Source organism: Besnoitia besnoiti, chromosome X (genome assembly GCF_002563875.1).
Source record: "Besnoitia besnoiti strain Bb-Ger1 chromosome X, whole genome shotgun sequence".
NCBI lineage: Eukaryota > Apicomplexa > Conoidasida > Eucoccidiorida > Sarcocystidae > Besnoitia > Besnoitia besnoiti.
Genome location: NC_042365.1, coordinates 1,136,846 through 1,156,102, shown reverse-complemented (window position 1 = coordinate 1,156,102; position 19,257 = coordinate 1,136,846). Strand labels below are relative to the sequence as shown.

General features: G+C 60.8%; 3 protein-coding genes across 3 annotated transcripts; 1 reads left to right on the top strand and 2 right to left on the bottom strand.

Annotated features, from left to right (window-relative positions):
- Positions 1-1,533: 1,533 nt before the first annotated feature.
- On the top strand, positions 1,534-10,679 carry BESB_017190 (uncharacterized protein; the record flags this gene model as incomplete). The annotated part of the gene is made up of 7 exons (XM_029360434.1): positions 1,534-1,589; positions 2,152-2,264; positions 2,538-2,969; positions 3,361-7,152; positions 7,580-8,335; positions 8,722-9,219; positions 9,664-10,679. 7 exons carry the CDS (start codon positions 1,534-1,536, stop codon positions 10,677-10,679), a joined length of 6,663 nt encoding a protein of 2,220 aa, XP_029216410.1.
- A 1,808-nt stretch (positions 10,680-12,487) lies between these two features.
- Positions 12,488-17,215, bottom strand: BESB_017180 (uncharacterized protein; the record flags this gene model as incomplete). The annotated part of the gene is made up of 6 exons (XM_029360433.1): positions 12,488-13,226; positions 13,910-14,425; positions 14,731-14,921; positions 15,383-15,544; positions 15,904-16,586; positions 17,065-17,215. The coding sequence occupies 6 exons, from the start codon at positions 17,213-17,215 to the stop codon at positions 12,488-12,490; spliced, it is 2,442 nt and encodes an 813-aa protein (XP_029216409.1).
- Positions 17,216-17,648: 433 nt separating this feature from the next.
- BESB_017170 (uncharacterized protein) lies at positions 17,649-18,860 on the bottom strand (the record flags this gene model as incomplete). Its single annotated transcript, XM_029360432.1, has 1 exon — positions 17,649-18,860. One exon carries the CDS (start codon positions 18,858-18,860, stop codon positions 17,649-17,651), a length of 1,212 nt encoding a protein of 403 aa, XP_029216408.1.
- Positions 18,861-19,257: the final 397 nt, after the last annotated feature.

Genomic DNA, 19,257 nt, shown 5'->3' with positions numbered 1-19,257 from the left:
CGCGTTTAGTCTCACTGGAATATTTTCAAGAGTACCCTTTCCCTCGTAGCGCCGTAGCTGTGGAATCCAGTTCGCCGCGACCAGCGAATTGTCCTATGCTGAGAAAGGGATTGTGAGTTTGCGTAGTCAGTCAGTCGCTCGAGAAGGTGTCCAGGGTCAGTATTAGACTGTGTGACTCGTACGGCTGTCTCGCGTCTCCAGCCACCACCAGCGTTCTCTAGGTGGCGGCTGTAAAAAATACTGAGTGCGGGTCTCCGTTAGTCGAGTATTCTCACTTTCAGTCCGTCTAGCGTTCCCAGGCCGTTTGCTTGTAGATAAGTGGCGAAAAGCGATCAGAATCCTCTCTAATGCCAATACAGCAGTTCTTCCTCATCAGGTAGAACAGAGAAACCTTCAGGGCTGCAGGGATTCATGACGAGAACACACTTCTTCACCGATCATGAAAGAGGACGTACGCGAGAATGGTGGGGGGAAGGAGGAAAGCGGATTTTACGAGATGCTAAAACGCCGGCATGCGGGCTGCTTCGGTGCACAACGTGAGAAGAGAGAGAAACGGTACGGCTGCTGGAGAACAAGCCAAATGCAACACATACGCTTTGGGGCAGTACCTAGTTTTGTTGCCTCCGACGTGAAGGGGGCCAATTAGGCTGTTGCCGTGGGTGATCACTCGTTCCGCGTCTGGATTTCTACCGTTGTTCACTTATTCAAAACGCTCACTTTTTACAGTATCGTTATCATGGCAGAAGCCCTCCAGAGTCTGTCACATGTGTTGACCTGCAGGAATGCTCACTTTGAAGCACAGGTTAAGCGCGCAATCGACGCTTTCATTCATTGGCTCGACCGGTGAGGGAGCATCGAGACTAGCGATTGTTCCTCGTATCACCTACACTATTCGAGACGGTTATTCACCTGCGGTTTTTATTCGAACAACTAAGGAAGGAAGGTGTGTACGAAGGGTACCGGAAGGCCAACTGCTGACAGCAATTGGTTGCACGCAGCCAAGGTCAAGGGTTGGCCCTGGCACGAGTGAAATGCCTTGAGTGCAGCTTGACTGAAGTTGTCGCCGTTCTCAGCCGAAAAGTTGATATCCACGTGTGATGAGCGTGCCTGATCCGACGATATACACAGCGATAACGACGGGTGTCTGTCACTGGAAGACCTACAGGCGGCCTGCCGTGAAAGAAATATCCCCCTCTCCAGGTATGCTGACGCCCAGCGGCAAGGCAGGTCACCGTCCTTACTATTGAAGCGCCTTCGAACGGACCTCAGCAATAAAGTTCCTTGCTGGGGAAGGGCGCTGCTACCTCGCAGTGCCTGAGAGGCTCGCAGCAACACGCAGTTGCATGGCAGAGTCATGAGGCTTGAAAGCGACCATCCGACGGCGACACTGTTGAGTGAGCTAAATACAGCATGAACGCGCTAAACACCTGCTCTGCTTTCCACCGTGTCCGCTCGGTTGGCTGCTTCTGATGTAATACCGGCGGGACTGACGACAGCATCGGTTACGCGGTTGGTATGCGGTTGTGACGCAGCATGCCCCTAGAGGAGATGATACAGGAGGTCTACATACACCGCGACCGAATGAAGAGGTTAGTTCCCAACTCCTCTGCTGTTACAGATTCGATCCAATCTGGGTGTATGGGATATCTTCTACTAGACACCTCTGATTCATCTAGAAACAAACAGACTGCGCAGGGATCGGAACGAGAGGGTGACAGAAGAAGGGATTCTACCAGGATGGGCTGCGTACTCCGTCCGCGATTACACGTCACCGAGGCAGGAAATACTACCAAAGGACAGAAGTTGGGAGTAAGGAAACTCCCAAGGAAATGCGGGGTCGTCTAGAGTGGCCTTCGCCTGCTGAAATGGACCCGCAGCTTGATACAAAAAAACGCACAAGGATATGCGAGAACCCTCATTTGGTTGAAGAAGGGCACTAGATTACCTCTCTGTAAGCTTCCGCTTTTTCAACTGAAATATGAACTCGCTCATCTTTATCGTTGTTGTACTGTCTTCCGAGCCGGAAACGGGATAGAGTACTCGCCCTTACATGACCTTCACCCTGTTCAGACATGTGGCAGACTGGACGGTGTAAAATATGAAAGGTCGAGAGATCCAGACTTTTTTCTTCGCCGTGGGTGTGTCCACTAGGCATATTCGATCGGTCGACAAGAACGACATTGCCGCGGCTCTCCTCCCTACAGAAAAGTGGGACGTTCAGGTGTCTGTACACCTCAGAATTTACGAGCATCCCGAGCAGACGGGTGGGTCATCAAGAGCTGAAAGCCTCAGATAGCCTTTTACCTTATGAGCACTCCCTATTTCGACTTGAGAGTCGTGTGGGGACGGGCGTTTCTTGGTTGGTGTCGGTCCTGCCGTTCTGCTCGCTGACACTGAGCCTACCGTGTCGTATGGCACTAGCTCATAAATTGCTCATCTCTCTCTCCGATAACCCTCCTCCGTACTGCGCTTCTGTCGCTTCTTTCTCTATCTTATCGCCTCGACGCTCGCCTCGTTTTTGTTTCTCTGTTGCGCAGCTGCTGCCGCCGCGGCTGCTCAATCTGGTTCCGAGCCGCAGGCGACGGAAGTAGATCCGGTGTCGAGCCAACAATCTCGCAATCGCAAGACCGCCTCGCCTTGTTTGCCCCCTGCGCAGTGCTTGCGTGCACCTCCCTTTTCTTCTGAAGAGGTTTCGAGTCCCCCCGACGCTTCTATGGCGGCCTCCGACACAGCGTTCGTCGCCTTGACGTCTTCGAGAGGCGGAGAAAATGAGACGTCTGGAGGCACAGGAAACTCTACTGCTGGCAGCGATTCCCTCAGTAACACGATACGAAAGGATCGGAAACCGCGCGTGGCGCTTGGCACGCCAGCGCAGGTTTTTTCTACTTCTCCTGCGTCAGTCTCCGTCCCGCCTGAGGCAGCTGCGAGGGAAACGGCATCAGGAAAAAACGCGGTGCCAGTGGAAGGGGGTACGCTCATCATACATAGAGTACCAAGCGTGACACGCGCGTCACGCAATTCGAAGGCACTTCAAACCCAGCCGCGGTCTGTATCTCCACCGTTGGCGACAATTACCAGTCTCCCTCAAGCCCCCTCGCGTCTTTCCGTCGTAAACGGACCCGGGATAATTCGAACCTTTCGCGTTTCTCTGTCTGCTTAGTTGCCCGTCTACCTTAGCTACGTCACTCGCCTTTTCGTCTTTCCACTGTCTCTCGATCTCGTCTGCTCGACGTCCCTGAATTGAGCTCCGCTGTCTTCTGCCTTGGCCTCCTCGATAACCCCGCCTCGCTGCGTGTCTGTTCTTATCTTCTGTTTCCAAGCCATACCAAGTGTTTCTCCCCCGTCTGCCTCTCTCCTCAGATTTGCGTGCTCCCGCAACTCCGAAGCCTGTGGCGCCTCTCGCGGACGCCCCTCGGGATTCTCCGCGCGTCCGGATTCGCACGGATCTCTCCCGAGTCGCAGACCCCGCTATGGCGGAGGCTGAAGCCGCGGTGTCGGCCGCTCTGCAGGACGCAAAGGAAGCTCATCGCGCGGCGAAGGCAGCGTGCGGCGAAGCCGTCAAGGCTGCGCGCGCTGCCTGCCTCTGGCGAGACCCTGGACTCTGTCCAGAGGGCCCTATCGTGCAGGGCGCGATGAAGATGCCGTTGGAGCAGCTCGAAGAGGCTGCAGAGCTCCTCCTGAGGCTTCTTGACGGTGCACTGCGGGCGACTGCAGAGAACGAAGAGCGCCAACCAACGCAGCGTTGCGAGAAGGCAGCAGCAGGCCTCGCGGGCCACGACACGCCCGCCGGCGGGCGGCTGCGAAGCACACAAACGCAGAAGCTTTTGGACAGAGACGGAGAGGCGAAGCCTGGAGACGCAGAGCAACCAGAAGCAGACGTAGACGGCGTAGATGGCGAGGAAGATTCCCCTGACGTTGCGTCGCTCCTGACAGCGACCACGGCTCTCGTACTGCAAGCCAAGCGGGCGCAGCTGCGGGCGGACGTGGCTATTGAGGCGGCGACCGAGGCCCGAGCCCGCGCGAGGCTCTTTCGTGGAGAGCTGCAGGCGAGGAAGCAAGCGCAGGAGCGCGAAAGACGCGTACAGGACGGCGACGGGTTTCCTCGTCGCTTCGGAGTTCACGACCGCAGTCTGGCGGCGCCGCATTCTCGCCCCCATCCGCACGGATCTGTAGCACCCGCAGGCTTCACACGAAACGTCGGACCGGCGCGAGGCACGCGGGTGAGAAGCGTGGTGAGGAGCCGAGACGGCGGACGAGAAAAAAGAGCTGCGTGGCCTTCTGGGGAGGCACTCGGCGCTTCTCTCCAAACGCCAGCTGCGCCGCTCTCTGCGGCACCGGGGGCCGAAGCGCCGCGGCTGTCGCATGCTCGCTCGACTCGCACCGGGAGCGCAGAAGACAGAAAATCCGAGCGGCCTGCATCGTTCGCCGCGACGTCCCCTCCGCCTCGCCAGGGCTCGGCGCCGATCGCCAGCGTCGCACCTGAAGGCGGAGCCGCGACCGACCCTGGGGAGCAAGAAGAACCCGCGCTGCCGCCGGGATTCAACGAGGCCGGACGCCGCGGGAGAGGGAAAAGCACGGTGCTTCTGGGGCCTGCGGCCGCTGCCCAGCTGAGAGCCACGACGCGTCAGCTCGCCTCCGCCGCCCTCGACCGTGCGGCGCACGGCGCTCGTCCTCCTGAAAGTCGCGAGGCGCCGGCAGCAGACGCAGGCGGTCGGCGCCGCGCGATTTTCCAGTCGGCGAGGGGATGGACAGAAGCGGACGAAGACGAAAGGGAGGCGGCGCGGTCGCGGAGGCAGGAGGGAGGCCCCGCGGTGGACGGAGAGACTGCAGACGGCAGGTCGCAGCAGCGCCCCGGCAGCTGGGTCGGGGGCGGTCGCGCGGCGGGCGGTGGCTCACCCGAGGCCGAGGCAGGTCAGGCTTCCTCCCCGGGGGCGACCGCAGACGCGGCGACCAGAAGAGAGTCCCGCAGACGGCGACTCGGCTGTCCGCCGCACGCCAAGGGGGCGGACGCGGGCGAGGGCGTGCCTGGATGCAACGCACCCGGCCAGACAGCGCCCGCGGAGGCGCGGCGACTCACAGCAGCGCCCGTTCGCTCATGCGCGTCTGCGTCTCTGTCGCGCTCGCGCGCAGCGCCGGGGTTTGGGCCTTCCGCTCCCTCCCTGGAAGGGCGCGGGGCCAGGTTTGCCTCTTCCGCGCCGTCTGCAGACGGCACGTCGCCTGCCTCGCCTTGTGCGGCTGCACAGTGCTCGACGGGGTTGCGGGATTTGCGCCGGCTGCGTGCCTTCTCTGCTGGTCAGAGGCTGGCGTTGCGGGCGTTCTCCGTTCAAGCGAGAATGCCCACGGCTGTCTCTGGTGGCGCTGCCCTCCCCCGGGGATGGTCGGCCCCCGGGCGGAGCTCGGAGGCGCCGACGCCGCTTCGGGCCTTTCAGAGCTTCGCCGATGCGCGCGGGACGGTCGACAGTCGCGGCCTGCAGCGCGCGGCGACTCTGGCGGGCCTGCCTGGCTTCTTCTCGCCTGCGTGTGCGGGTTCCTCTCGCCTCCTGGGCTCGTCGTCTTTCGTTTCTGCACAGTCGCTCGCCGCCACACGCCGGCCGTCCTCGAGGTCGCTCGCGCCCTCTCCTTCGCCGCTATCCGCAGATTTTCTGGAGCGGCGGAAGAGAGCTCTGAGCGCGCCGGGATTCGCCTCGCAGGCAGCCGCGCAGCCGGGCGAGTCCATGCGCCCTCGCCGCCTCCTCTCAGTGTGGAGCGGCGCGCGTGGAGAGCAGACGCCCAAGGAGGGGCGCACGACCACGCGCAGCCGCTACTACTCCAAGTTCGCCTCTCTCTACCGCGCCGGCCTGCAAGGCGAGGAAGTCGACTCGAGAAGCGATGACTCAGCCGAGGCAGAGGACGCTGAAGACGCGCAAGCGAGAGACGAGGCAGAGGACGAGGAGGCCGCGGCAGAAAGGGAGGAGGGGGAGGAGGGGGATTCAGGAGACGAAGAAGAGTGGCGCCATCGAGGCAGGCTGGTCGGGAACCGGAGGCAACGAACGGACATTCGGCGCCGCGTCGCGCACGTCGCAGCGTTCCTTGATCTTCTTCGGTGTCTCCTTCCCGCGCATCTCAGCTCACACGGAGAGTGGAAGCCCCCGAGGCGGAAATGCCGAAATCCGGATGACACTCGAAATCGCGAAGAAGGACGCATGCTGTCTTCGCTGCAACGCCCCAGTTGCGACCTCCCCGACGCATCCGCTGCGGAGGCGAAGGGCACTGCGGAAGGCAAGCTTTCTTCTCCCTCGTCACTCTCTGCCTCCGCTTCCGTTGCGCGTTTGCACCCCTCCGAACCCGAGGCGCACCCGGGAAGCGCGGCCGCGGACTGCGGGGAGACAACTGGAACCGGGCAGAAAGAATCCGAGAGTTACACTTTTGCGAACCCGAATCCACAGGTCGCGCTCCACCTTTTGACCTCGCGACCGTTCGTCGCAACGTTTGGTGAGTTGCTGCAGAAGACTCTCTGCCGCGAAATCGCGACGAGGCCTTCGCCTCTCCCATGTCCTTCCAACGCCTCGGAGTCTCCCGCGGCAAGGCGCGACGCTGATCTGTCTTGTGAAGACTCGATCTGCCGCGAGGGAGGGAGCGACCGCGATGGCGAAGCCGCGACGCTAGAGGGAGCGGCGCAGGAAACGATTCAGGAGGAGACGAAGGAAACGATTCAGGAGGCGGCGAAGGAGATCACAGCGAAAAAACGACACACGGAGAGAGTTCGTTTTGCGTGCGACGGATTGGATGAGGCAGAACACGCCGGTGGACTCGCAGTTCACGACGCGGTGCCAGACGCGCAGACGCAGCAGCGCGACTCTGGTGAGGCCGCTCAGAGTGACTCTGCGGATGCCCCGGGAGCAGACTCGGGCTTTGCACAGACAGCTGCTGTAGGCGCTCTTGGAGGAGCGGAAAACAGAGAAACGGATGCAAGAGAGAGCAAATGCCGAAGTCCAAGTCCTATCGATACCGCGGCGCCACAGGGAGGCTCGCTAAGCGCGGTCGCGGAGGCCCTGTCCCTTATAGGACAGCGAAGGAGACTCGCCGAGGTGCTTCGCTCGCGCAGCGACCCGACGCGAGACACCGTTAGCGTTTTCTTCGTCGACCCCGAGACCAGATGCGCTCTCCCCGTCGGTGAGAAGAAAAAGCGACTGCCTGACCTTTGGGATGCAGCCTTGATGCTGTCACATGCTTACTCACACACACATGCATGCGTATCCATTCTGTATACATACAGCTATATATAGCTGCGTGTTTATTTGTATCTGTAGCTGCGGACATGGCGGCGGCCGCGACTCTGTCGTCGGACGGTCTCTCGGAGCCCCCGGCGTGGACGCGTGGAGATCTAAATCGACTTGACTATCAATGCGTTTCAATTGTATTCGTGCAGTATATTCGCTGTTCCTCTTCTCTGATCCACTTTGACGCACTTTGAGGGTCGAGGCGCCTTTAACTCACCCTGGACGTCCAGGCAGCTAGCGATGGACCCCACACACAAGGCGAGCCCGTGGAGTCGTGCCTTTCTCGTTTTCATCTCTGTTCGCTCCGTGTCCTCCTTCAGCGGTGGCAGCGCTGCTGCGGCTCCTGACTCAAGGCTTCGTGGTGGAGCTCGCAATCGCTCGGCCGAGTCCGGCGCGCGTTCGCTGGTCTCCAGTCTACCGCCGGTGCTGGGCGGCGCTTCTCCGCCCGTTCCTTCGCCTCCGCGCGCCCAGCGCTTACCGGCACCGCCCCCGAAGGCTCCGCCCGCCCCGCGGAAGCGCCTCCCGCTGCCGCTCCAGAGACCTCTCAGAGGGCGCCGAAGGAGACATGAGAGCCCGCGGAGCCCGCGAGCGTCAGGCAGAGGCACCTGCGCGAAGAGACAGCGCTGAGAGGGGCCGTGACGCAGGAACGTTGCGGAGCGGAGAGATGGGCGAGAAGACGCAGGATGGCAGCCAGGGGACGGAGGCGACGAGGGCGGAAAAGATCGCCGGTGAAGCGGCAGGGAGGGCAGGCTGTCCGAGCACGTCACTCAGGAATGTGCTGCCGCCGCGTGCCGCGCCTCCGCCGCACGTCTTGTGCGCAGTCCAGAGGGAGTTGCGGCTGCATCCAGAGCTGAGGCAAAGCCAAGGCACGCGGGAATGGTTTAACACAAACAGACGGAGAAAAGCCGCGGAAAACGCTGGAAGTCGGGAAGAAGCCGAGGCGCGTGGCAGCCGGCCTACGGAGGAGACCACCGTGGACGAGGCAGACTGCCGCGGACGCGAACAACATGCTTTCTCTCATCCATCTCCGGATACTGAACAGGTCGCGTCGTCCGCGTCGCCTGGTGAATCTCAAGGTAAGCTCGCGAGCCGTCTGACGCTTGCGTCGGCTGCTGCGGCCGCATGCGCCGCTTTTTCCCCAGCGTAGACAGGGCGGCTGTACGCATTGCGGCTTTCGCGGCTGCGTCGACTGCTCCCCTGACGCCTACATCCGAGCGGAAGGCTTCTCAGGAGGTGCTGCTTGCTCGAGCCGTCGTAGAGACGCACACCCCTCGGCGTCGCCACGGACTTTGTTTTCATTCGAGCTTGGCTCACGCTCTGCATCTCTTGCCTGCCCTGTAGCCCGTTCAACATGTGCGCCGCTTGCTGGCCTTTCAATTCCTGCGAGGTCGTTTCTTTCATCCGTTGACTCTCGCTCTGCTGGCTCGCCTGTTGTTGTGTTCGTCTCGCGTGTCTCCTCCAGCGCGCCTTGGGCCGCCCTTGAGCTCCGGGCTTGCGCGGGAATCTCGCGTCGAAGGGGAGGCGGCTCAGGTGAGCACGGCTTCGCTATCAGCCGCGCCCTCCACCACCGTCAGCAGAGTCCAGCAAGCGGGAGGAGAAAGGGCGCGCAGCCGCGAAGAAGACACGCGCCCTCGAGGCGCGGAAGCGGAAGCAGCCGCGGTCGAGCTGGCGCGCGTCTTCTCCCCAGACGCGAACCTCCGAGCGGTGCGGCGCGGCGGGGGCTGCGGCTTTCGAGTCACCTCCCCAGACGAGGACGCCGACTGCGGCCAAGGAGGGCGCGAGCCGCCGACGGCGAGATGGAGGCAAGGTTACTCAGCTGCTGGAGTCGTGGACGCATGCATCCGCGTCGCGGCAGGGGCGCCTGGCAGCAACCCCCGCGCGAGTGTATCCAGTGGCGAACGAGGCTCCGGCGAGAGCGCGGAAGCGGCGCCTGGAGGCTGGGCGGCAGGACGCGTTCTTCGTAAGCGCGCAGGCCGCATGCGTACTCTGTTCCGACGGGGGGTGTGCGCATCGTGGCGGGATCAACGCGCGCGAAGCCCATTCCTACGTGTTTCCCTTGTGGCTCAGTGCCGCCATGTAGACTCGCACAGGGCAGGCTTGTGTGCCTGGGGGGAGCCTGAGCGCGTGTGCCTAGTTACCGTTCGGCTCGGTTCGTCATCGAGAATTCCGCTACCTGGCTCACACACGAGACGTGAGAGACTCACGGCCGGGCCTCCGGTATCGACAGAAGCGAAATGCAGCCATCGCCACATACGTGCTCATGCGGCTAGTGTCTGCTCACCCTGCGACCCCGGCTTACGCAGACCGCCGCATCGCCTGCCTCCTGTCTTGCTGCGCGGAGCCTTTCTGTCTACGGGGCATCCTTGTTTGCTTTCTCCTCACCTGTTTGTTCTTTGTTCTCCAGCGCCTTCAGTCGAAGAAAGCGCCTTCTTCTGCCTGCTGGTCGCTCCCCGAGCCGAGTCCGCGCAGCCTCGCCCTGCGTTCCGCCGACTCTCCGCCTCTCTCCTCGCTGCTTCGTCTTCACACTCAACTCGCACGCCTTCGCACGCCGGACTTCCGCACGCTCTGGCGACACCTGTGTCGCCTTTGTCTCTGCCTGGAGGCGTCAATCTCTCTCAGTTGCCTTCCGCGTCTTCAGGCACCGGATTGCACGGTGGCGTCAAGCCTCCGTCGAAGTCCATTCCTTCATATGCGTCGTTAAACCATTTTACGGCTTTTCATGCAGCGCCGTCGTCGCCTTCCTCGCCTTCTTCGCCTCCTTCGCTTGCTGCGCCTCTGGGGGGACGGCTCCACGCTGCCTCAGCGTCCAGCCTGACCGCCTCTCCTACTCCTGTCTCTTCTCTGTGTTTGCTGCCTTCTGCTTCCCAGTCGCGGGGATCGCTGCCTTCGAATGTTTTGCCCGCGTATGCGCCGGCGTCGCTCGCTTCCCGCCTCGGTGATCTCTCACCTTCTTGTCCGCGGGCGTGTGCCTTCTCTGCGCTGGCGTCGGTCCCTTCCGCGCCGCCACCCCCCGTCGGCGCTCCAGCAGCTCCCGAGCCTCGGTCTCAGGAGTCTCTCTCCTCGTTCTTCTGTCCCTCCACGCGCCCGCAAGCCCTGACTGCCTCACACTCTCCTCCTTCAGAAACTCGGGACTTTCGGCGCGCACGCGCATCGGCGCTGCGTTCTGCGCCGCCCTCCTCCTCGCCGCCCTCCTCCTGTGCGTCGCAGGCGCCTTCATTTGCAGCCGTCGCGGAGTCTTCAGCTGCTCCGTCATTTTCCGCTGAAGTTTCGCCTCTCCAGGGTCTCAGCCTGGGGCACGTATCGTTTGATCTGAAGAGAAAAATGCAGGAAGACGTGGGAGCATCCTCGAGACCAAGTAGGCACGGTCGTCCCTCCGCGCTCGCCAGGGCGTTCGCGGCAGACGCCTCAGCGCGCGAGTAACTTTCGTTTCCCGTCTAAGCAAGAAGAGGATGAAAACCCACAATCGTCGAGTCATGTGGTGTTTTTGAAGCAGAAGAGGTGGCAGAGATGCGCGTGCGCCCTGCAGCTGCGCGGGGCTTCCACAGTAGCGAGGACGCCGGATGAGGTGAGCGCCCATCCCACCTAGACGCCGGCACCAGGACGGTGAAAACAGAGAAGCACAGACGTTGACGCGCGCCGAAATGTCATCCGAGAGGAAGCGGGCGCGCCGCGGAGGCGCGCAGTGGCGTGTTCGCCGGCGATGGAAAGACTGGAACAGGCTTGCGGCGCAGAGGAACGTCTGGAACTGTCCTTTGAAGCGGAGCTTTTGAATCATCCGCCTCTGAGTGCAGCCCAGCGAACGCGTGGCAAGGAAGACTGTGAAAAGCAATAGAATGCCACGGAGGCGACATCCGTCGCATGCGTAGAGCCGGAGGTGGGAATCAAAGTTGAGTTTCCTGTGTCTCTGTGTGACGCGTGAGACCGTCACTTTCGATTTGCGTGGAGCGGTCCTGGGGCGCTCGAAAGGCTTGGAAGACGCGTGTAGAGAGATTCCGTTTTATTTTTCACCGAGTTTTTAAAGGACCCCAGACTCGCGAGCTTTGGCAGGCCGCAGCGATGTGCTGCAGCTCATCGCGGCTTGTTTCGCTAAACACGTAGCGTCCCTGAGAGCCCTACGCATCCGACCCTCACGCACTGGCGACGAAACCCTGCGAAAGCCCGACGACACCATCCGCTGCACTGAGCTCACATCTTCTTGACTGGCTCTCGGAGATGGCACTGGGTTCACGCAAAGCGTTCCATGCGTATAAGTGTGTTTAGATGCACAAGAGAGAGATTTACATAAATGAATAGGTGTTTTCTTCTCCAGTTCTTGGTACGCATGCAGCAGCCCTCATAGTCAATGCGATACATATACATATATCTACGTATGTGAAGAGAGAGGGACAGACAGACAGGCACGACACGTAGAGCGATATCCATATCAGAAGGTGCTAAACTGCATGAGTATCCGCCTGCCTGTCTCTGTATATATGTATATATGTAGGATTGCTCCATCTGTGGTGCATCGAAAAAATACAAATATACCCACGCTTGAGGGAGAGTTTGGAGAGACGTATGAAGACGTGTAACTTCGGAGTGTGCCGTGCCTGTATACTTGAAACACACACACAGGCTCGGACGTCTCTCCCGTCGCTGCTTCGAATCGATTTAAACCCAGAGAGCCGCTGCGCAGTCGTGAGCGCTGCGCTGTGGCTCAACAACGAGTACGGGGTGGACCTGGCAGTTCCCTCTACTTTTCAAAGCTTCGAGCACCTTGACAAGAGTTTCGTTACCGAGAAAGCCAAATTCTGAAGCTGTAACAATACGCGGAGGGCGGATGGAGAACGGTTCAAGACGACGAATCTACTAACAAAGCTCGCGTTTTGATATACGCCTCCTCTCACCAGCACAGGGAGTGCGCAGCCCGGAATTCAAACGCACTACACACGTAACCGAAGGAGCGGGGCAAATTTACACGTGTGAATCCATAAAACGGAAGATGCACTCATATATATACTTATATATACGTAGTATTGCATGGAACATGAATTCATCTCGGGAGAATCCTCAAAACACATTCACAGCTCCCTACTGCCCTGGCGAAGGCCGGCGCCGCCACCCCGCAGCCGTCGCATCCATTTCTCGCGATTCTTGCGAGGCTTCGAAGGGTGAGAGGGCAATCCTGTCACTTTTTTCTGCCTCGCGCATGCCTGCTGCGCTTGTGAATCTCGCTCCTTCTTTCTCCCTCAAGTCGCGCGCCGGCGAAGTTTCGCGCGTTTGCCTTCCCCTTTTTTTTCCCTCTTCAAATTCGTCTTACAGTCCCCTCCGGACTCGCCTTGGTTGCTTATCTTCAGAGACATCTTGATTTTTTTCCTCTTGTTGAGGTATTTCTTTGGCCTCCTCATCTCGCCATCCGCGTCTGCCGGCTGTCGCGCCCGCATCTTGTCCTTCTTCTTCAGCGTGGCGGATCTATCCGTGCCTCTCTTTTCTTTCCGCACCTTTTTCTTCTTCCTTCCCTCGTACTCCACCGAATCTCCTCGAGTTGTGTTCTCCTCTTCTCTCGTTTTTCTCTTCGCCAGCGCCCGCGCAAGCTGCAGAAGCTCCACTGCGGAAATGAGGGCCTCATCACCGCCGTGACCAGCCCCTCGTTCCGCTTCATCTCTTGCCTCGCAGGCAGCTTCCATCTTCCCTCCTCTCTTCCGCTGTTCCGTCTCTTCTCCTTGCTTGTCGTCCCCCGCTTCATCTACCCGGCGCGCGCCTTCCTGACTCCAGTTCTTCTTCTGTTTTTCTCCTCTCATAGCTTGTCTTGCGTCCGCCACGCAGACTTCCTCCGCAACCCGCCAGACGTCTGCGCGTTTCAGCGCCGCCGCATGCAGAGAGGACAGGCCGAAGGCGCCTTGCGAATTCAAAAACGCCAGCGAGAAGTCGCCCTCGAAGCGCGCAAGGAACAAACGGAAGTCACCGCCTTGCAGAGTGCGGTGAAGTCTGAAAACCCAAAACATCAAACGGAAGCGCTGAAAACCTAGACACAGCGCTACGAGGCATGCAGACCCGAAGCGGAGGCGCGCGAGGCGCGACCGCCTCCTCGGCCGGAAGCCAAGTGAGCGGCGCCAGAGAGGCGCCCGCCAGACACGAGGGAGACAGGCGCAGCGACCTGCGGAGAATTCGCGAGGGGTAGCGAACGACGCAGAGAGAGGCACGTGGCAGACATCAATTCTCGCGGCACGCAGGATCGGAGGGTGAGCAACCGAAGCCTCCAGAGACGCACAGTAACGCACGACAGAGCGCGAGAGACACGGAGCAACAACAATAAAGAATTCGGGAGTTAGTCGCGCCGAACGGCTGAAAAAAGAGGATCCGTGACACGCCAGCAGGGGAAAGCAACAACGACGGTGGAGTTGGCTCCCTCAGGCACAGCCTGATCGGTTTGCTTCTCAAGTTCGTCAACCCCAAAGCTACACACAGGCGGGCAGGCGACGGACGAAAGCGAGAATCAGAAAGAATGCAGCGTCAAAATGGCAGCGAATTCGAATCAACGCGAGACTGAGAAGAGACGCTCCAACATTCCTCTTCTCCTGCTGCGATCAGCCTCAAGGCCCGTGCGAGCAACCCACCTCGAGGCCGCCGTTCCTCGGTTCTACCGTCTCAGCTCGTGTCTGCCTGCTCACCTCGAAGCGTGTCGAATGAGATCTTTGGCGATCTCTCGCTCGCTCGCGCACCTCGCGTTGGCCTCCACGTCCCGCGCGGTCTGCCTCCCCTCTGCGTCGATGTCGTCCACTCCGCATTTGCTGCTGCCCCCGTCTTGGCGCCCATGTTCCACGCGCTGGCATGGAAACCCGCCGCCCTTGGCGTCTGCTTCGCGCTCTGTCGCCGCGCCTCGTTTCGCGCTCGCGCCTGCGGCAGGCGCTCCGCACTTTGGAGTTTGAGTCTCCGCCGCGTCCACCAAGAGCAGCAGACTCACAGCAGCCTGCACAGCGAAGCAGACGAGGCCTGACAAGTTCCAAGTCCGCACGTCGCCGTAGCGCCAGGTCCACGCCTCGTCTGCGTCTCCAGCGTCGCCGGCGGCGGGGGTCTCTGCGCAGCTTGAAAAGCGGGCGTGAGGGCCTGGGACGGGCGCAAGAAGCAGGCGACGCTGTGCCGGCGAGAGCCGCGCGCAGCCGAAGGCCTCGAGCCTGTCCGTCTCCCTGCGAAGGCATGCGCAGGCACCGTGAGACACCGAAGAATCTCACATGAGCACGAGAAACGTGGGCGTATCCGAACCAGTGCGACGCAGAGCTAAAAGCCGCATGGAAGCCGCCCCGCGCACAGGCGCGGGCGAAGAGAGAGAGGGGCGCAGACGCTCGGGACCGAACCAAAAAACGGAGACGGCTGAGCGGTCTTCACTCCCTTCATTCGAGATAAGCGTGTGATTCAAACAGTAAACCCTTCCAGGGGACCCTTTGCTACGTTTCGCGGCTGCGTGTGGGCGCCGCACGGCGCGAACATTTACCTGTCGCGTTGCGAGGCTTTCGAGATCCGCTCAAGCACGCAGCAGCTGAGCATCGCGCGCGCGCAGGCGACGAGGGAAGCCGCGAAATCAAACTTTTGAAGATGGGAAATAGAGAGAGTAGAGAGGAGGTCCTGCTCTTCTTCGAGCAAAAGCGGCGGCGAGTCCGGGAGAGCCGCGTGCGTGAAAACTGCCTGCAGCGCACGGGTTCGGAAAGAAAACGGTTCCCTTCTAGCAGAGAAAAGTGTGAGGCCGCTGGGAAGGAGACTCCGAAGCCGCAGCAGGAGCGCTCGGGAAACATTCAGGAAGGAACAGGGTCTGAGGAGACAAAAAATGAGAGTTGCAGCAAGCACGACGCAGAGACGCACAAGTGGCGAGCGAAGCAGGAAACAATCGAGGTGAGACTCTCGAGTCGTGTCGGCTCGACAGCCAAAGTCCGGAAGAAAACAAAGCTCGACTCCTCAGCGACACGACGCATCAGCCGCACTCCAGATCGTGTCTCTGCAGGTTGGAATTTGCGAGAAAAACACGCACGCGGGAACGAGGAGGCGTTTTTCACGCGAGCCAACAAGAAGAGAGGCCCAAGCAGCTAGGCGGCGTCCTAGCGGAGACCGACGAAGCATCAGAAGCGGGCAGCGAAGAATCGTCCACGCACCTCGATGAATTCGATTCTCTCAACGGGGCGCATGGCTCGGAGTTCGTCGCGAATGTCCTCCATCACACTCACAGCTTCGTCTTCCATGTCGTCCTCGGACTCCGATTCTCTAGACGCTTTCTTCTTGCTTGGCGTTTTCTCCCTGCGTTCCTCGCGCCGCCGCTGAGGGCGACACACATTTAAGAAGAAAAGACGCGGTCTCAGCATCGTGTTTTGGAAACTAGCTGGCGGGCAGTCTCGACGCTCCTGCTGCAGTTCTCGCAGTGGATGCAGGCGCAGAACTGAGGAGCATCGAGCAACCCAGACGCACGCGAAAAGACCTCCCTGCAGCATGTGGCGTGAAGGGCAACGCGGAGGCGCATGCCGTCGAGCCGCATGGATTGTCGCCCGTTGAAGCTTTGGAGACGCGCACCAACGCTCTTGGAGCAGACAGTTCATCGGTCGCACGCACTGGCGTTGTGGCTGTCCTCTTGCACGTGGTAGCCCTACGCGGGGCGTCTTGCTGCGAGTCCCGCGCTCACCTGCGCCGCCTCTTCTTCTGCTTCGCGCCGACACCGCGCGCAGGCGCACACGAAATCCCGCGCGACCCCTCGTAGGCTCTTCACCTGCCTCGCCTTCCCACTCTCCCGGTCTCCGCGGCTCGCGCAGTCTTCGTCCTCGTCGCTCTCGTCCTCGTCGCTCTCGTCCGCGCCGCTCTCGTCCGCGCCGCTCTCGTCCGCGCCGCCGCCCCACCTCCGCTGGCGCGTGCGGGGTCGGTGCACTCCGCACTCGCCCGCAGCGGCTTCTCCGCCGTAGGCGAAGCTCAACTCAGTCTCGTCTCCTGCGCTCGCCAGCGCCTCCGCGGCCGGCTCTTCCGCGGAGAGAGCGGCAGCGGAGTCGCGGCTTGCGCCTTGGCTCTCGCTCCGTCTGCTCGCGCGCCCAACGTGGCCTCGCGCGAAGATCAGGTGGATGTCTCCAAGCGAGTGGACGCTTAGGTTCGGTAGGCAGCTGTGGTTAAAGAGACAGAGCCCCGGGACGAGCGAGATCGAGTTCTTGCTCTCGAAAAAGCGCGGAAAGCAGAGCACATCGGGCAGCTGAGGCGTCGCGAGGAGATTTAGACGCAGCTGAAGCACGAGCTGCGCGAACGTCTCCTTCGAAAACGCAAACGGAGTCCCTTCCAAGGCTTTCAGCATGGACGCCACGCGCCGGTCGAGGTCTGCGTCGCCTGCGGCCGCGGAGGAAAAGAACAGGAACAAAAAACCGGGTACCCAGAGAGGAGAACGCGACGTTGTTTGGACGACAGACGGAACTTGCAAAGAAAAGGCAAAACTGCAAAAAGCGAACGGGTGGCACGAGAGAAAACCAAGTGCACACAGCCAAGGAGAGGAACTAAAAACGTAGCTTTATTCAAGACTGCAGTCCCCTGGCGAGCGACGCGTCCCTTCACAGCCGCACCCCGCCGACCTGAAAAGGCGAACAAGTAGCCTAACACGAAAGTGGCGCAGCGAACCGGGAAGCGTGGCACGCGCAGTTCACACGCTGTCGCATGGATGCAGATATATATGTAGTTGCGCTAAGAAACAACTGAAGCTACGCTGCATCCGCCAGTAGGGGCTCCCCGAGGAGAGCGCGATAGGCCTGCTCAGCTTTTCTCCGCGCACGCTCTCTGAGTGAATTCTTCAACGGAGAAGCCTCTCACGTACCTGTGCTCCATCCGACGCCGAGGATGCCGTCGGGGCTCCCGTCTTGTCGCTCGCGCCCTAGTGTCCGCTCCTGCACGCGCGCCGTCTCAGCTGAGGTTCTTGGAAAGAAGAAGCGGAGCTCTCGAAAGAAGATTGGCTGGCGCTGCCTCATGCGCCGCGGGGAGGTCTGAGAGCCCGTCGCGCGCGCTCCGAGACGCGTCAGCGAAAGAAGTCAAAAGACGCAAGATGTGCAACAGGACGGTCGCTGTGTCTTGCGTAGAGCCGCAGGTCTCCGGCAGATTGTCCTAAGCGGTGCAAACGCGCGCATGCAAAGCGCCGAGCCAAGCGGTGATATCTCTCAGGATGGAGAGATGCTGAGCCCGCCACGTGCCCAGAGAGGCACCTGGTTAATGCGGTACTTCCCATGCGCGTCGCTTACACTTGGGCGCAAAGGTTTCTGAGAATGCGCGAAAACGCGCAGCCGCCAAAGGACGGAAGCACCGAAGGACCGGCATCACCATCCTCGTGGCGTGGCGCGTTAAGTCGCGCGCCCTCACGAAGCCGACGAGAGTGAGCCACGAGCCGATGACGACGCAGGAGGCAGTCTACCGTGGAGCCTCCTCAGGCACGACTTGAGGCAGACGCCGCATGTCGATTTCCGGTCTGCTTTTGCCCTTTCGCTTCAGCTCCTTGGCGTCACTTACCCACGAGCAGACGAGACTCCGAGCCGCCATGAGAAGCGTCCCATGCTGGACGTCGCCCCTGAGGAAGAGGCTGCATCCGGTCTCGGGGTTTTCCTTCAGAACCACTTGCGGGTGGACGTACAGCACGTGCCGGCTTTGAAAGGAGCTGAACAAGTCGGGCGGCGCGAGCGCGTGGTCGCCGCTGATGCGATCTCTGAAGCGACTCTCTGCAGACGCCTCGCCCGCCCCCGCGCGTCTGCCTTCTTGCGTCGGGCTCTGCATGCCGTCTGGGTCCAGTGTCTGGCTGTGTGTCTCTTCTTCGCATTCGCTGTCGCCCTCCTCCACCCGGAAGGCGCTCTTCCAACAGGGAAGATGCAGCATCGGCGGGCAGCTGAAGCGAGTGGTGTCGCACCACCTGCACAGCGAGCCGCAGCTGGACGGGGAAGGAGTTGCAGCAGAAGACGATTTGGGAAGAGGCGCGTCTGGCGCGTTCACTGCTGCAAGCCCCCCTCTCGTTGCGCGCTGTGTGATTCCCTTCGTGGCAAGGCTTTTGTTTTCCGTGGCGGACTCGCGAGACGAACCGCACGCGGCGGCTCTTGACAGCTGCGCGGCGTTACACGGAGGAGTGGCGTGGATGTGCAGCATGCGACGGAGAAGGCGGCGCTGCTGGCTGAGAAGAAAACGAGCCGAGGGAGGACCGAGAGGCGGACGAAAGCGGAAGATGCGCACAGAGCAGGAATCGCCACACAGGCGAGACAGGGACTTGCGAATCGTCGTGCAAAGCAGGGGGGAGGCGTCAGGACCAGACGCGGGCGACCCCGTCGGGGCGGACTCAGAGGCAGCAGAAGGAGCGGAGCCAGAAGAAAAGGCCCGAAAATCGGCAAAGGAGGAGGCAGCCTGCGTGCCCTCTGGGGAGGTGGATCTCTTCCGTTTCTTCTGGCGTTGGCGCGCAGGCGAAGCCCAAGGGTGACAAACTACGGGTCTTGTGGCGCGGGATGCTTCCGCGAGACGGCAAGCAGAGGCCAACCCCACCTTCCCCCTCCCCTTTGGTTTTTTCTTCACTTGCTCCTTCATGGTAACGCTGGTCGGCAAATCCAAGCAAGTAATGGGCCGTGTGTAAAGGGGGCTCCTCATAGGCCGACTGTAGATGCACTTTGCGCGTCGATGCTGCAGGTGAAATCTAGTTGCCGGCGAACGTGCAGTGGAAATGGGAAGACATTCCGGGAAGGTAGGGTCAGGGCAGGGGCATGGGCACGAAAAAGGGAGGGATGTTGGATGTGAGTGCTTCGCCAGAAGGCAGAGATGCACAGGAGACGAGACAGGAAACACGGGCACCATTGACGTCCTGCATGCACGACGGCGGCAGCCGCATCTAAGAAAAGTCGGCCGAAAGGAGCTGCTGAAACGAGAAAATAGCAAGACAGGATGTAAAGGAGAGCGTGGGGACGATGTTCTATGCGAGACCACAATGCTTTCTAAGGACGAGATCGATTTCGGTCGTTTTAAACACGCCACGTTGCCAAAGGGGGCA